We start from the raw sequence: 17,985 nt of genomic DNA, 5'->3' as shown, positions 1-17,985 counted from the left end.
CCTGGGGCCCATAGCTGTGGACCTTTTTTTTTTTTTTAGTTATTCTGTTCTTCTGTGGAGCAATCTTCCCATCTCCTGTGGGACTGGTACCTCAGGGCAGGGCGTTGGGCTGCTCTCTATTCAGTATCTCCCTGTTCTCAACTTGGCAGCTCACCCACTGCCCTCACTGTGTTGGATCCCCCTGCATCCTGGCCTCTCCGCCTCAGTTTCCCCACATAGTGAATCTCCCATCTCCAGCAGGAGGTGGGGGAGGGTTTCTTCCCTTTGACAGACTCCACTGCCTCTCATTTAGGGCTCAGCTCAATGGTCATGTGTTCACGGGAGCCTTCACTGACCTGCCTGACCTTAGTCTAACTCTCTCTTTCTTTTCCTTCCTAGCACTCAGCATTTTCTACTTAGGTAGGTCTCATTATATGTTTATTTGTTCGAGATCTCTCCCCCATCCCCCTACCACCCCCAAACTGCAAGTTCCATGAAGGCAGTGACTATGCCTCCTTGTTCACTGCCAAGTCCCAAGTGTCTCGAGCAATATTTACTGAATTAGTCCTTGAGTGATTGGGAGTATTCATTACAAAATATGAGAGAGGTCCAGCAACCTGGTTTTAGTTCATCATGGAAGGGCAAAAGTTTATGCAGAATGTCAACTTTTTGATGATGGTGGTGACTGGTCTTTACTCTTCTGAATGGGTACTTCCGCTATCCCAAGACCCAGTGATCAGTACTATTGTACCCATTTTACAGATGATGGAAGCATGGGTTTGAAGAGGTCACACAGCTTGGAAGAGTAAAGGCCATGTTCTTGATCACCACACCCCAGTGGCCCCTCTCCAACTGTCCCAGCATTTCTTTTGTCTAATATGTCATCATGAAAAAGCTTCAAACATACAGAAAAGTGCAAAGAGTTGTGCAGTGAACACCAACATAATCTCAACCTAGATTCTACCATTAACAGTTTACTCCACCTGCCTTCTTACACATCTGCCCACTTATCCATCCATCTTATTTGCTGGCGCAGGTCAAATTAAGTTGTAAACTTCAGTACAGTTTCACCCCTACACATTTCAGTATTATATCATTAGCTAGAGCGAATTGCACACATCTCCAGGGTACCATTTGATGAGTTTCGACAGGTGCACAGACCCGTGAAACTCAAGCGCCTGCCAAAATTCAGAACGTTACCATCATTCCAGAAAGTTCCCTTATGCTCCGTCCCAGTCATTCCAAGTTTTTTTTTTTTTTAATTAATTTGGTTGTATTTCTTTTTGTTTGTTTGTTTGTTTTTTTAAATTTATTTATTTATGGCTGTGTTGGGTCTTCGTTTCTGTGCGAGGGCTTTCTCTAGTTGCGGCAAGTGGGGGCCACTCTTCATCGCGGTGCACGGGCCTCTCACTATCGCGGCCTCTCTTGTTGCGGAGCACAGGCTCCAGACGTGCAGGCTCAGTAATTGTGGCTCACGGGCCTAGTTGCTCCGCGGCATGTGGGACCTTCCCAGACCAGGGCTCGAACCCATGTCCCCTGCATTGGCAGGCAGATTCTCAACCACTGCGCCACCAGGGAAGCCCCCAAGTTTTGAGATATGCCCATAGTGACCGTGATGAGACTATGGGAGCCTCTAGCTCGCTGCCTGCGCTCCCTTCTTCAAAAGCTCCCTTCTTGCCGGGGATACCAGTTTCTTCCTCTCTGCCTCTCTCAGGAGCCTTGAACCTGGATAGTCCATGGCTGATGGTCTCTGCGGCTCACAGGCTGTACTGGCCCCACCGAGCCACGTTCCAGGCTGTTTTGGAGCTGACGCTGGGCAAGGCCTGGACCCTCAAGAATCTGGTGATGAACATGGCCTGCAAGATCCAGGGCCTCCACAGGGAGGGCAAGATCCACGTCTACACCCCAGCTACCACCTACCTCCGGGTGCGCATGCTTGGCCACACCACCTGCCCCTCACTCCCGCCCCCGCAGACAGGGAGCCTGATTTCCTGCAGTTTAGATCTTCTGTGCAGAGGGTTAAAACCGAGGTCCGGGGTCGATAACAGGTCACAGATGTGTGAAGTCTGGCTCACGCACTATTAACATTCTTCAGAATTTGTTGCCAAGTGAGTTTGGGAGAGGGAAACAAAATAAATCTCAATTTCCCATATTCTTGCTCAGCAGCTGATAAAGTAAAATATTAAAGTAGGTTGAACTGGTACCTCGGAAACAAGTAGACATCAGGCTTTTGCCTAAATCCAGAATGGAAACTTCAAGGATGTAGGTCAGTGTCCCACCACCTGCTCAGTGTAAGTCTGCTTCTTTGCACACGTTTGATCGTTTGACCGTAGAAGCATAACAGAGTTTGGAAGAAAACCAACCAGAGAAGGACTTCCCTGGTGTCACACATGGGAACCTGGCACATCAAGCCTCTCCCTGTGTTGGGATGATCAGCGGACACAGGGTGTGGTCCAGGCCTGACGTGGGCCCAGAAGGAGGCAGCTCGGTGGGTGTGCTAGGGGACAGCTCAGTCCCCTCTGAGGCAGGGGCCAGGTGGCACCAGAGTAGAGTCGGAAGGAGCAGGTGACTCCTGGCAAGCTTAGGGACGCTGAGGAGGCCACTGTGTGACAGATAGAGCCAGGACAGGGCACAAGGTGGGGTTGACCAGCCCGTTCCTTCAGATGACCCAGCCCAGGGTGGGGCAGATGGTGGCCTGGCCCGGGAGACGACAACCGAGGTGGTTTGAAGGTGTAGCTGACTGATTTGCTGACAGATTTGCTGATGGATTGGTTGGGGGAGGGGGTGAAGAAAAGACAAGTAGCCCCAAGTTTTTGGTTCAAGCAGCTGGGTGGAAGCAGGTGCCATTTGCTGAAATGGGGAAGCCAGCAGTGAAGGGCCTGCAGGTTCTGGGGGTGACCTGAGGTCAGTGACATAGGGGGTAAGGTCTTGGGGAGTTCTAGTATTTGTCAGGAGGTTCAGTAATTCCCAAAGCCCATCTTGGCCCCGTCACCTCTCCTCGTGAGTCCCCTGAGGGAGCTGCGTGAACAAGGGACAGAGACCAGCCGGGCACGAGGCACCTTGATGTTCCTAGTAGGGCTTGTGCCGAGGGCGGTGTGCTGGGGCCCACAGCCCAGCACAGGGCTGAAGTGCTGTGCCTCCCCCAGCCCCAGTGCAAGCCAAAGTACCACCCAGCTCTTCCCAGGGCTCTGAACACCATGACGTTGATGCAGGGACAGAAGGCCACCTGCAAGCGTGTGCCCTTTAAGACACAGAGACCCTGCCTGCTAATAACAGTGTCTCAGTGAGATCCTATTCCCTCCTTGAGCTGAAGGGGAGAGAGGGGAAGGGATGGTCTTCTCTGATAACTCAGATTCTCTCTCTGTTCGGGGTTGAGAGAGAGAGAGAGCAGTTTTTCCTCTTTCCTCATGCCCCTGTACGGAACAACCAATTCTGCTTGGACCCATCGGAAAACGCCTAGCAGAGATGGCATTGGAGGGGTTTCGAAGGATGAGTGGGAGTTCACCAAGTGGGACTGGGGAGAAAGGGCATCCCAGGAGGAGGAAATAGGGTGTGCCAAGGCATTGGTCAGCCTCTTCACCCTCACTGCAGGTTTCCACAGTGACAGCCGTGGCACAGAGCATCTTTCGCAGCTGGAGTGAAGTAGAATCAGCCTGGAGTGCAGCAATGCAGGGTGAGATCCATGCCGAGAACAGCCAGGACCGTAAGATCCTTCACGGCTGGTTGAAGGGCCCCCAGCAGGAGTTGAATTTAACGGTGGCCTACAGACATACAGAGCAGGTAAGGGTCCAGGCGGCCCGTGCTGGAGGCTCTGCCATCGAGAGACCCCAAATCCATCACCTGGGATGGGAAAGGGCTACTAGCTTGGCCTATGACCTTGGGCCTCCCTGAGCCTCAGTTTCTTTATCTGTAAAATGGACCCCAGCCATATTAGCACAGACCCCAGAGCAAAGGTCAGACACCTGGAGCTGGAAGCCCAAGTCCTTCGTTCCTGCTGGGCACCTGGGGAGGTCTGGCCATGGCAGTGTCCCTGTGCCACCTTGTGGTCTGATGAGGTGGAGGCAGCAGCCCTTCTCGGGTGGTCATTCCCAGGGTGATGAGCGGGCAGTGGGAGCTGCCCCTGGTGACCCCCAGGGCAGGATGTTTAGCAGCTTGGACCCTGCGGGCATCCCTCTGCATCAGCCTGGTCCTCGTTGCAGCCACGGAAGAGCCACGTGTTGCTGACGGCTCTGGGGGCCAGTGCCGGGGGCCAGACTCAGGGCCTGCAGTTGGAGGGCGAACTGGAGGAGCTAATGCAAGACAGGAGGTTGTACCAGAAGCAGGGGACTTTCTTCCTTAGGTATGTTTGGCCCCTTCCCGCAGGCCGATTCCCCTGAGGTGTGGTGCCGGCCTGGCTCTCCCCTTCTCCAGCGTGGAGGGTCACCAGGGAGCAGGGTGTGCAGTGCTGCCTGGAGGGGCCCAGACAGAACCCAGAGCTCAGAGACGAGTTGCCCCCCCGAAAGCCCCCATGTCCCTCACCTCCTTCCATTAGTGTGCTACGGTGGGCACAGAAATCAGTCTCCTCACCCCAGCCTGAAAGCTGCTCTGGGGAACCATTTCAGTTCTTGGAGGCACAGGGGTTAAAAAGCTTGTTCTTTGTGGGGGGCGAACAGCACAGGGTTGGAGTCAACAGCCTGAAGTCCAGGCTGTGCACTGACCAGCTGGGAGACCTTAGCCATCTACTGTCAAAACAACAGCAATAACCCAAAAGTAACAGCAACTGTCATTTGCAAAGGTCTCATTCATTTCTTTATTTCATGCATATTTACTGAGCACCTAGTATGTGCCAAGCACTTTTCTGGGCCTGTGGAGAACAGCAGAGAATAAAAAGGACAGAAATCCTTGCCCCTAGGGCGTTTACATTCGTGGCACATACATTATCCCTAATAACCCCACCGCTGTGTGAGTTGGGTATTATTATTTTAGCCCCCACTTGACAGATGGGAAGACTGAGGTACAGAGAAGTCAATCAAGTCCTTTGCTGCCCAAGGTCACAGAGCTAGTGAAAGGCTGAGCCTGGATTCCAGCCCCAGTCTGTGTGACTCCAGACCCCATGTGCGGCCTGGACCCTGAGTCTCTGCTGCCAAGTGGTGACCCCAGTTGTGTCCAGCTCACTGGGTTGTCGAGAGGGCGCAGCGGGATGGTGAATGGGTGTTGACTGGCAAGTGTAACGCACAGGGCTGATGTGTGTCCTGATGTTCTTCTCCTGTCTGTGACAAAGTCTTAACTGTGCAAGACAGTGACAGGCCCAGTCTGAGCCCCTGGGCCACAGTTGTCCCCTGACCCTGCCAGCTGCTTTGATGACTTCAGCCTGTTTCCCCCTCTCCACGCCAGGCACCCTTGGACTCTGCCCGTCCCGCAAAGCATCCTCCTGCAGGAGACCTTCACCGCAGACAGGCAGCACCAGCGTTACTCCCTGGAGACGAGGGTTGTTCTGGATGGCCAGGAGGAGACCCTGCAGACCGTAGTCCTGGGCTACCAGGCCGGGCACCCATACGTGAGTGGGCTCTAGGGTGCAGTGGGAAGGGGCCTGAGAGCGGGAGGGAGGGCCCCATCTGCCTCTGACCCATCTCTCTGTGTGTGTGTGTGTGTGTGTGTGTGTGTGTGTGTGTGTGTGTGTGTGTGTGTGTGTGTGTGTGTGTGTGTGTGTGTGTGTGTGTGTGTGTGTGTGTGTGTGTGTGTGTGTGTGTGTGTGTGGTTGTCCCTCCCAGGTCTGCGCGGGCCTGAGCCACCCATACAACGGCAGGGCCATCCCCAGGAACGTGGAGGGGTGCGTGGTTACGTGGAACCGGCACATCGTAAGTGAGGATCCCAGAGACCTTTTCACCCCAGCGGTCCCCAGTTCAAGCTGTCATCTTCTCTCAGCTGGATGAACAAAACATTCCCCTGCCTGAGTTTTCTGTTCCCCTTTCTCTGCCTGATCCAACCTACTTGACATTAGTCTTCCTAGGAGTGAAACTCATTTTGCCTCTGTGTCCTTAGCAAATTATCTCATGTCTCTGGACCTCAGTTTCCTCGTCTGTACAATGGAGACAGCAACACTCTTACACAGTGGTTGTGAGGATCAAAGTGTAGTACCGTGATCTCTCTCGAGTACTTACGACATGGCCATAGGCCCTCATCCAAGTCTCCTTCCTGATCCCTCTAGGAGTGGCATCTCTGGGAGGTGACTCCATTCTCCAGCAAGCATTTATTGGCACCTACTGTGTGCTGGGCCCTGGACAAGGAAGATAGTGGTGGTTTCTCCCTTGTGGGATATCCAAAGGCCTGAGGGTGAAACCGGGCCAGCTGTTGAGCATGGAGACCTGTGCTTCTGGGGCCTCACTTCCCCGCTTGTTGAAGTGGGCTGTAAGCAGCCCCCAGGTTTGGGAGCTGAAGTCCTTGGAGCTCTTGAGGGGAAACAGCGGGCAGGACGGCCACCCAGAACACCTGCAGAAATGTTTCCCAGTGATGTGTACTGTTTCTAAACCAGACATTGCAAAATGGTGACGTGGGCCGAATCCAACCTGCAGATGTGTTTTGTTTGGCCCGGTCAGAATTTAAATTAAAAAAATAATAAATTATCAACATTTAAAGTCAGAAGACTGGGAGTAAAACCCGGATCTCTGCTCCTAATTTAAAATAATCAGAAGATCTGACCCACCCGCCAACAACAGGCTAGAAACAAGTAGATGGGGATCCTTTAATGTAGTTTAATTTGGCTGTCCGTTGTTTTTAAAACCCTGTCTTTGTTTAATGACACACATTTTTCTCTTCTCTTGGACCTTTGTTTATTCTTCCTCCATCCAGGCTGTAAAATAAAGCCGTGTATTCTTTTAAAGACGTACACCAATGATAAAATTCTGTGGCAAGAAATTTTTAACTTCTCAGTCAGCACAGATGGGAAAAGATGGCAACCTGCTACTTGTACCTTGCATGGGCAGAAGCTAAATGGTTGTTGAGTGAATAAGTGATTAGCTATGTGTATGCGTTTCCTATTGCTACTATAACAAATTACCACAAACTTAGCGGCTTAAAACAACACAAATATATCTTACGCTTCTGGAGATCTGAAATCCAAAATGGGTTTCACTTGGCTAAAATCAAGGTATTGCCAGGATTGCATTCTTTCTAGAGGCTCCAGGGGAGAATCTGTTTCCTTGCCTTTTCTAGCTTCTAAAAGCCACCCATGTTTCTTGGTTCATGGTCCATTTTGCTAAAAGCTAGCAGAGTAGCATCTTCCACTCTCTCTGACTGTGACCCTCCTGCCTCCCTCTTATAAAAACCCTTGTGATGGGAATTCCCTCGTGGTCCAGTGGTTAAGCCTCCATGCTTCCACTGCAGGGGGCACGGGTGCAATCCCTGGTCGGGGAACTAAGATCCTGCATGCCAACCACATGGCATGGCCAAAAAAAAAAACCCCCAAACAAACAAAAAAAAAAACCCCTTGTGATTAGCCCGCTGGATAATCCAGAATAATCTCCCCATCTCAAGATCCTTAACCACAAAGTCCCTTTTTCCCTGTAAGGTTACAAATTCACAGGTTCCAGGGTTGAGGACATGGATATCTTTGGGAGGGCGGATATTATTCTGCCTGCCACACTGTGAGTTAAACATTCTTCCACTTAGCATGGCTTTGGCTTTGGGCTTTCAGGCTACAACTACAACTAGTGATTCTGTGTTCTTCTAGATATTTATTGAGCACCTACTATGTGCCAGGTCCTGTGCTGAGTGTTAGGAATATAGCAGTGAATAGAACAGACTAATACCAGGGTGCTCCCTGTGAATGAGACACAGGCCCTCAAGCCCACCCCACTAATCCTACCTGTGGGCTCTGGAGTTTACCATACCTGTTCAAAGACTCCATGTGTACCTGCCCTGCACTTTCTCTCCTGTGAGCAGGACAGTGTAGACTGTGCCTTCACCCATCAATCTTGGGAACCACTTTAACTGCTGGGTTCCAAGGGTGGCCTCTGCAGGCACTCAGTGATGGGAAGTCCCCTCTCTCAGGGCCGTTGGTTCTTGTACACCCAGGCTAAGAACAAGGACGTCGAGGTCACTCTGAAAGTCAACCAGAAAGTCTTGCTGCACTTAGAGGGTCTGCACCATGACCGATCTCGGCGTGGGGAAGTCTGGCACAGCCTGGCCCTGGATGTGGCTCACTCCTCCCAGGTACCCATCCCTGCATCGGGCAAATGCTGGTTGGTGGCCTCCAGGCAGAACTTGACTGTTGGTGAGAGTAAAGGGTACTGTCTGTTCCTTCCTAGCTGAGGTTCCCCCAGGCCCTGAGTTTGGATGGGGACATTGTCTTCAGGCGGAGTCACCAGGGAGCATTTGACTGCGGTGTGGATGCACGGGCTGTCATCAACCACAACGTCATGTCCCAGGTCAGAAGACTGAGTTCTGCCTCCTTGCTGAGGGAGGAGGGGATTTAATGTTAGCGAGCAGATGTCCTGTATGGGACAGCACAGGAGGTGGCAGGGTGGCCCTGGCAAACTGACAACACAGCCCTTATTTTGGCAGTGTGCATGTGATGAATCAGGGTGCACTATTGTAATAAAAGTTTGCTTTACTGTGAAAGTTTATTCCCCAGTCACGTCACAGTTCAGTGTGGCTCTGCTCCACAGTCAATCAGGGACCCAGGCTCCCTCCACCTTGTGGCTCTGCCCAGCTGGTGGATGGTGAGAAAGAGGGTGAGAATTATGCAGGAGGTTTTCATTGGCCAGGCCCATACGTAGTCCATGCCACTCCTGCCCACAGTCCATTGGCCAGAACTCATCACATGACCCCACCCAGCTGCAAGGGAGGCTGGGAAATGTAGTTTTAGCCATGTGTCCTGGAGGGAGAGGAAATACATTTTGGTAAATATATAGCAGCCACTGTAGGTATATTCATTAATTCACCATATACAGATTGTGTCTTTGCTGTGTGCCAGGCTCTGTGTGATGTACCAGGGCTGCACAGATGACTGTGTTTCTATTCCCATCTCCAAGGAACTTTCAAGTTCAAATCCCAGCTCCACTGCTGACTTGCTGTGTCACCTTGGGTAAATTACTTAACCCCTCTGAGCATCAGTTTTTCCAGCTGTGAAATGGGTATAGTAATACCAGCATATGAGAGCAGGGGTGATGATTAAGTAAGACGATAACTGTAAAGCCAGCTTCCCAGTGCCTAGTTCATGGCCAGGGTCAAATAAATGGCAGCCGTGGACATGGGAGGCATGAGCAGGCACCCTGGCAGGGGAAGGAGGGGGTGCAGGGTCCCAGAGCTGTCCTCCCAGCCCCGTGTCTTGGGCCTCACTTCTCAAGCTTCCGAGTAATGCAGCCTCAGTGAGATTTAGGCTGAGAACCATCCAGGGAGGGTGGTGGCTTCTGGCATCTGCCGTGGGGCCCGGGTTTGGGGCAGACTCTGGGATGACCTGTCTCTCCTCCGTGCCAGCCAGCCACCTTCTGGGATTCTGCATCTCATTCTTCTGCTCCCTCTGACCCTGCTTCTCCAACTCCCCCTCCCAACAGGTCTCAGTCCAGCTGAACGGGTCTGACTCCCACTTGGTGTTTTCCCTCCAGCTCAGACATCCCCACAGACCAACATTTCCTCCAAACTTACAGGTATGGATGGTGGTCCCTTTGGGATGACCTCAACTACCTGCCAAGTGTTGTCTCCAGGCAGCCAGCTTGCTGGGAGATGGGGCGGAAGGAAAGGAGGATGGAGACCCCGGGGAGGGAGCAGAGGGAGGGCCACATCACGATGTAAGCTTAGCCAGACAGCCCCTCCAGAATCAAGAACAGATGGCAGGGAGGTTTCCAAATGCATCATTTGGAAGTGATTGTCCAGGCAAGAAGGGTTTTCAGTTCCCTGGCAGGGCGTGTGTGTGTGTGTGTGTGTGTGTGTGTGTGTGTGTGTGTGTGTGTGTGTGTGTGTGAAAGGATCACATTTCACCCTTGAAAATGGAGAGAAGCAGAATTGTCCTCAAACCCTGTCCTGTAGTTGGATTTGGGAGAAGCTGTGTGATCCTTCAGAATGGCTTTTTCAACCCCAGAGTATTTTGCCCAGTGTGAGGTAGAAACACTAAAGGGTTTCACTCTACAAGGAAAGGAAGGGGCAGAGAAAGGAGACCAGGTGGGAAGGTTGTGCTCTGCTCTCCCAGGGCTGGCTCCTTAGAAAGCCCCCCATGTCAGTTGCTTCCCTAAGGAACCCGTGTGTACCGTGTATGCAGGAATTAGGCCGTGGGCTGGGGAGATGGAGGTGTAGATGGGTAATCCCAACGGGGGTGAGGACTGGAATTCGATAGCAATTTTTAAATGCCTGCTGTGCCTGTGGGTTTTGAAAACTTGAGTGGAGCCTGAGAAGGGCTCTGAATTATGGAAACTGATCATTCTCAGAGGCACGTTTTTTCACATGTCGGCATCTGTGAAATCAGATGTGTCTTCAAATCCACGCTGGTTCATTGTTTCATTAGCAGCCTTTTCACTTTCAAGGAGATATATAAAATCATGGCACATCTGAGGGCAGCTGGCATCTAGGATTTGAAACCGTGCCGTCGCTGTCATCAGTTGTAACGGGAGCTGATGTCCGTTGAGTGTTTACTGTGTGCCAGGCTCTGTTCTAAACCCTTTATGTGGGTCATCTCACGGACGCCTCGTGGTGCTGCTGTCTCGGCATTCTGCAGATGAGACTCTGAGACAGAGAGAGGTGACGTGACCTGTACAAGGTCACGGAGCGCATAAGTGCAGGATCTTGTATGGCGACCCAGGCAGTCTGGCTGCAGAGCCCATGCAGCCTCCGGCACTCAAGGCGGGTGGTGGGTGGGTGGTCCCGCTGGAAGCATGGATGCTGGGTCTCCTAATGGGTTTGTACTTTATTATTACTTTTTAAAGCAGCAGAATCCTTTGCTCACATTATCTCTGTGATTGAATGGGGGCTGGGGATGGGGGCAGGAGCCTGGCCTTCTCAACACCATCCTCCCTCTTGAAATCCCTCCGGGGTATCTTTTCACTGGTGTTTCACAACCTAATTTTCATTATTGCCTCCCTGCCCAAGGAGACTTTTTAGACATTTTTTTCCTCTAATCGTCCCTTTTATGAAAATTTAAGTCCACAGATGTCCTGTATTTCTGTTATGTGCTGATGCATACCTATGCCTTATATAAGACGTTGTTGTTTTTTTTTAACCTACCTGCTGAGAACCAATTATGCATTTGGGGCGATATTGCCCCTGTTGAGAACGCACACTCTGTAGGACCCCTCAGGCCCACAGAAGCCAATCAGAGGAAGAACGGTGTACCCTGGACCTTCCCAACCCAAGCTGCGTGTTGGAATCACCTGGGGAGCTTTTAGAGCATACCTGGACCCCAGCCTGGAGATGCTGAGTTGATTAGTCAGGGGGTCACAGGCACACTTTTAAAAAAAATTAATAAACTTCATTTTTTAGAGCAGTTTTACGTTTACAGAAAAATTGAGCAGAAAGTACAGAGAGTTCCCATATAGCTCCTTTCCCCATAATACAGTTTCCCCTCTTATTAACATCTTGCATTAGTGTGGTACATTTGTTAAAATTGATGGACCAGTGTTAATTTATTATTAACTAAAGTCTATAGTTCACGTTAGGGTTCACTCTTTGCGTTGTACGTTCTGTGGGTTTTGCCAAATGCATAACGTCGTATATCAGCCTTTACTGTATCATACAGAGTAGTTTCACTGCCCTAAAAATCCTCCTCAACCCACCGATTCCTCCCTCCCTCTCTCTTAACCTCTGGCTGCCACTGAGCCATTTTCTGTCTTTTTGGTTTTACCTTTTCCCTGACCGTCATATAGTTGGACTCATTCAGTATGTAGCCTTGAAATAAAAGATTGGCTTCTTTCGTTTAGAATATGCAGTTACATTTCCTTCACGTCTTTTCATGGCTTGATAACTCATTTCTTTTTATCACTGAATAATATTGCATTGCATGGATCTACAGTTTATCAATTCAAATATGGAGGGACCAGGCATACTTATAAAAGCTTCCCACGTGATTGTAATGCGCAGACCGGGCTAGGCCAGTTTCTACCCCGTAGATGGGGAAACTGAGGCCCAGGTCAGGAAAGGGGCTTCAGGTCCTGCAGAGCTGGTGGAGGAGTGGGCCTCGCTGCTCCCACCCCCACTCCTCCCCGCCCCCCGACCACTGCCCTGGTCAAGCCTTTGCTCCAGCCTGACCCCAGGTGTGGCCCTCTCCTTATGCACTGGGCACTCTCCCCTTTGACCTCCAGAGCTTCTAGGGGTCCTCCGGGCCCCAGGGCACACTGTTAGGAGCATGCTTTTCTGTAACTGAGCTGCACAGGGGTCCTCTGCTTTCCCCAGCAGCCCCCTTTCAGGCACAAGCATGAGTTTTAGAGCCAGGCAGGCCCAGGTTGAATATGTGATCCTCTCTGAGCCTCAGTTTCCCCATTTGTAAGAAAGTAATCCCACTTCATATGTGGTGGAAAGGACAAGATGAGACTCTGTTCCTGGGGCAGGAGCTGGGGTCAGGGACGGCTGTCCCCCATTCTTCTCTCTGTCTCATTTCTCTTCCTGAGTGTTTGCAGTCCACTACATTGGATGATGCTCAGAGCTGGAGTGGCTCAGGAAGACTTCCTGGAGGAAGGGGCCCTCCTGCATTCCCAGCTCCCACAGACCCTTCCTGTCCCCCCTCCACTTCTGAGCTCTCTCCTGCCTCCCTGCAGGTGCAGGCAGCTGCTGGGTGCTACAGAGAGCACAGCCTCAACGGCTCCCTGTCTGTGCACGTGTCTGGTGAGGTGCTTGTTCTGCTGGAGGCCACCGCCAGCCAGGATACCTGGAGGAGCAGCCGGGGCTGGGGCATGGGCATCTTCCTCCGCCAGGAGGTCCTCAGAGCCCCCAGAGCTGTTCAGCTGCAGCTGTCCGGCAAGGTCGCCCCAGACAGGTGCCCATCCCCAAATGGCCTGTGAGGGGTGAGGGGGCCTCCGAGGTCAAAGGCCTGGCGTCCTGGGAGATGGAAAATCATCACCCAGAGGTGCCTTCTGGAACCGTGCCTGAATTACCCCCGTTTGTGCCATTCTTGATTTTTAAGGCTTTGAGGGAATGGAAGGGAGGAGGCATTCATTTTTCCACTTTGATCTGTTTTCTTTTTTAGTTACAACAGCATTCATTTTAGATGACTTGAAAGATTATAATAATGAATAAGGAGTAAAACAAAAATCACTAGAGGCAGTCATGGGGAATATGTTGGTGTATTTCCCTCCAGTTTGTCATCTCTGACTTTATTTTCACATAATGACATGTTCACTATGATATGGCCTAGGATAAGGGAGCCAGCCTGGGTTCAAATCCCAGCTCTGCCATTGCTGCCTCGGGAACCTTGGGTGAGACACTGTGCTCTTCTGTGCCTCAGTTTCTCAACCTGCTTCTTAGGGTTGTCCTAGAATTAACTGGACAGCACGTGTGAATTCCAAACCAGCTTCTGGCCAGCGAGAATGTTCACTTCCAGCTGCCATAGAGCTGCTCCTTTGAGTACGTCACTTTCTGGCACATATTAGGTCTCTGTTAAATGTTAGCTTCCTTTTTCCTCTGCAGTCCTAGCTTTGGCAGCTTTTTTGAATTCAAGGAGATTTAAGGCTTTGGACATGGTCCTAGATAACCCTGACCCGGAATTACCATCTATGGCTGTCTGTCCGCCTGCCTATTCATCCATCTGTCCGACTGCGCAACCTTATTCCCAATCTAAAAAGGATTTGAGGCAGATTATGAAAATATATATTGTTCTAGGTCAGGAATTAGCAAACTTACAGGAAAGGGCCAGATGGTAAATACTTTTGGACCTGTGGGCCGTGTGGTCTCTGTTGCAAGTGCTCGTAGATGACATGTAAATGAATGGGTGTGGCCGAGTTCCAATAAAACTTTATTTACTAAATGGGTTGGGCGGGTTTTGGCCCACAGGTGCATAGCTTGCCAACCCTTGTTCTGGGTTTTAAAAAAACACATAAGGAAATTAGGGTGAAGGGAAGGAAAAATGGGAAGGTGCTCAAAGTGGCATTGGTAAACAAAATGCATGCCATTTTCTAGAGTGGAGCTGAAGATTTGGCTCTGGGCTTCCTAGTAGCCAGTGCAAAAAAGAGAAACCAACCAATGGCATTATTTGCAAACAGTGCCTTTCCTTATGGGAAAACACACACACCCTCACATACCTGTGTGAATGCTCACCAGGGAAAGCATGGCTGATCTTGTTCCTGGTCTTGGTACTTGAGGGAAGTATCTCTTATCCTATCAATGACATACCACAGGGATGGTAGGGACCAGGTCCCCTGCTCCAGTTCTCCTGGAGGTGTAACAGCAGGCTCCCTGGGGCTGTTTTCCCTGTCCCTCACCATAATAACATACATCGATACCTCACTGGCAATGTCAGCTCATCAACATCAGTAGTTCCATTTCTGCCTCCACTTTACAGAAGACGAAACCGAGGTTCAGGGAGGTCATGTCCTTGTGCAAAGGCCACACAGTGAGTGAGCGGCAGCAGTGGGATTCGAACCCACGTTTGACCTCAAGGCCCATGATCTTGACCCCTATTACCCTGTATCCCTGTGGGCTGAGGGCCAGTAAGGCAGTCCCTTGATGGGGCTGGACAGTGGGGTTCAGGAATGCACCTCTTATGGCCTGGCCTGCTTATTTGAAGGGGAAAAATACCATCTGCCTGCAGGGATAGATGCCAACGTTTTCCATGCCCCCATCACTTTCCTTCCTAGGATTTGGCTGTTTTCCAAGGCACTGCTAGACCACAACACAGTGCAGCTTTTTCTCAAGGCATCTGAAGAGCAGAGGGGAGGCCAGGTCCTGACCCTGCAGAGCCGAGCCCAGCACACCTGGGCAGCAGTGCCCCGTCTTCTGACCCTCACAGGTGTGCTGAAGCAGAAGGAGACACTCACAGAAGGTGAGAGCCTGGGGAACGCCACAGGGCAGGGACAGTGGGGATCTGGCAAACACTTTCTGTGGGTCCACAGCGTAGATGAAATCCTACACTTTTTCAAGTCCACTGATGCCCTGTTCCGGTGTCTCACACACTGGTGAAATCCCTCTGTCAGAAATTAATACCCGTTCAGACAAAGTGAATCTTCTGCTGTCTAAATACTAAACAGGCTTCCTTGTGCAGGACTTGTCAGAGCCTTAACATGCTAATGGACATTGGAAATAACCAGGAAGGAGAGTTGGGTTCAGTGTTTGCCAAACAAATTTTTTCTAACACTTTTTTTTCTTCCAGTTGTATTGAGATGTAATTGACAAGAAGCACTGTATAAGTTTGCATACCACATAATGATTTGTCTTCCATACATCAGGAAATGATTATCACAGTAAGTTTAGTGAACATCCGTCATCTCACACAGACACAAAATTAAAGAAATAGAAATAAAATTTTTTCTTATGGTAAGAACTCTTAGGATTTATTCTCTTAACAACTCTCATATATAACACAGAGCAGTGTTAATTACAGTTATCATGTTGTACATTGTATTCCTAGTACTTATTTATCTTATAACTGGAAGTTTGTACCTTTTAAAAAAAATTTTTTTTGAAGTATAGTTGATTTACAATGTTGTGATAATTACTGATGTACTGCAAAGTGATTCAGTTATACATATATACACATTCTTTTTTTAAACATTCTTTTCCATTATGGTTTGTCATAGGATATTGAATATACTTCTCTGTGCTATACAGCAGGACCTTGTTGTTTATCCATTCTATATATAAAAGTTTACATCTGCTAACCCCAACCTCCCACTCCATCCCTCTCTCAACCCCCTCGCCCTTGGCAACCACCAGTCTGTTCTCTATATCCATGATTCTGTTTCTGTTTCAAAGATAGGTTCATTTGTGTCATCTTTTAGATTCCACATATAAGTGATATCATACGGTATTCGTCTTTCTCTTTCTGACTTACTTCACTTAGCATGATAATCTCTAGTTGCATCCATGTTGCTGAAAATGGCATTATTTCATTCTTTTTTTATGGCTGAGTAGTATCCCATTGTATATATGTACCACATCTTCTTTACCCATTCATCTGTCGATGGACATTTAGGTTGTTTCCATGTCTTGGCTATTGTGAATAGTGCTGCTGTGGACATAGGGGTGCATGTATCTTTTTGAATTAGAGTTATGTCCAGATATATGCCCAGGAGTGGGATTGCTGGATCATATGGTAATTCTATTTTTAGTTTTTTGAGGAACCTCCATACTGTATTCCACAGCGGCTGCACCAACTTACATTCCCACCAAGAAGTTTGTACATTTTGATTGCCTTCATCCAATCCCCCCCACATCCCCCACCTCTGGTAACCACAAATCTGATCTTTTTTTAAAAAATTGAAGTAAAGTTGATGTACAATATTATATAAGTTACAGGTGTACAATATAGTGATTCACAATTTTTAAAGGTTATACTCCATTTAAAGTTATTATAAAATATTGGCTATATTCCCTGTGTTGTACAATATATTCTTGTAGCTTTTTAATTTTATACATAATGGTTTATACCTCTTAATCCCCTACCCCATTCTTGCCCGTCCCCCCTCCCTTCTCCCCGCTGGTAACCACCAGTTTGTTCTCTATATCTGTGAGTCTGTTTCTTTTTTGTTATATTCACTAGTTTGTTTAATTTTTAGATTCCACATATAGGTGATATCATACAGTATTTGTCTTTCTCTGTCTGACTTATTTCACTTAGCATAATACCCTCCAAGTCCATCCATGTTGCTGGAAATTACAAAATTTCATTCTTTTTTTATGGCTGGGTAGTATTCCACTGTATATATATACCACATCTTCTTTATTCATTCATCTGTTGATGGATGAATTGCTTCCATATCCTGGCCATTGTAAATAGTGCTGCTATGATCATTGAGGTGCATGTATCTTTTCGAATTAGTGTTTTCATTTTTTGGGGTATATACCCAGGAGTGGAATTGCTGGGTCATATGGTCATTCTATTTTTAGTTTTTTGAGAAACCTTCATACTGTTTTCCATAGTGGCTGCACCAATTTACATTCCCACCAACAATGTACGAGGGTTCCCCTTTCTCCATGTCCTCGCCTACATTCGTTATTTGTTCTTTTTGATGATAGCCATTCTGACAGATGTGAGGTGATATCCATTGTGGTTTTAATTTGCATTTCCCTGATGGTTAATGATGTTGAGCATCTTTTTCATGTGCCTATTGGCCATCTGCATGTCCTCTTTGGAAAAATGTCTATCCTCTTCGGAAAAATGTCTGTCCATTTTTTACTCGGGTTGTTTGTGGGTTTTTGGGGGTTTTTTTGATGTTGAGTTATATGAGCGATTTATATGTTTTGGATATTAACCCCTTATCAGTCGTATCATTTGCAAACATTCTCTCCCATTCAGTAGGTTGTTTTTTTGTTTTGTTGATGGTTTCATTTGCTCTGCAAAAGCTTTTAAGTTTAATTAGGTCCCGTTTGTTTATTTTTGCTTTTATTTCCTTTGCTTTAGGAGACAGATACAAAGAAATATTGCTATGGATACGATTTATGTCAAAGAGTGTTCTGCCTATGTTTTCCTCTAGGGGTTTTATGGTTTCTGGTCTTACATTTAGTTCTTTAATCCATTTTGAGTTTATTTTTGTGTATGGTGTTAGAGAATGTTCTAATTTCATTCTTCTACATGTAGCTGTCCAGTTTTTCCAGCACCACTTATTGAAGAGTAATCTCTTTCTCTATGAGTTTGTTTGTTTCTGAAGTATAATTTTGAAGTATAATTGAAGTACAACACTATGTTAATTCCTGTTACACAACATAGTGACTCGATATTTCTGTGTTTCAAACTGATTATGATGTCTAATTATGATATGTCACCATACAAAGATATTGCACAGTTATTGACTCTATTCCCCACATTGTACATTTTATACCCATGACTCATTTATCTCGCAGCTGGAAGTTTGTGCCTCTTAATCTCCCTCACCTATTTCTCTCTTCCTCCCC

The 17,985-nt window shown here is 48.5% G+C and overlaps 1 protein-coding gene across 1 annotated transcript in view; it reads left to right on the top strand.

Moving 5' to 3' along the window:
- LOC137750418 (uncharacterized) overlaps nt 1-17,985 on the top strand; it is a 183,452-nt gene that overhangs the window by 96,963 nt on the left and 68,504 nt on the right. The window contains exons 30-39 of the mRNA XM_068524779.1: nt 1,694-1,905; nt 3,571-3,759; nt 4,179-4,318; nt 5,353-5,515; nt 5,730-5,816; nt 8,032-8,169; nt 8,265-8,384; nt 9,513-9,605; nt 12,699-12,916; nt 14,733-14,917. Of these exons, the coding sequence (XP_068380880.1) occupies nt 1,694-1,905; nt 3,571-3,759; nt 4,179-4,318; nt 5,353-5,515; nt 5,730-5,816; nt 8,032-8,169; nt 8,265-8,384; nt 9,513-9,605; nt 12,699-12,916; nt 14,733-14,917 (1,545 nt within the window). The remainder of the gene's footprint in view (nt 1-1,693; nt 1,906-3,570; nt 3,760-4,178; nt 4,319-5,352; nt 5,516-5,729; nt 5,817-8,031; nt 8,170-8,264; nt 8,385-9,512; nt 9,606-12,698; nt 12,917-14,732; nt 14,918-17,985) is intronic.

Source organism: Eschrichtius robustus, chromosome 16, assembly GCF_028021215.1.
Source record: "Eschrichtius robustus isolate mEscRob2 chromosome 16, mEscRob2.pri, whole genome shotgun sequence".
Taxonomy (NCBI): domain Eukaryota; kingdom Metazoa; phylum Chordata; class Mammalia; order Artiodactyla; family Eschrichtiidae; genus Eschrichtius; species Eschrichtius robustus.
The sequence above is the reverse complement of the archived record's forward strand: the minus strand, read 5'-3'. Positions and strand labels throughout refer to the sequence as shown.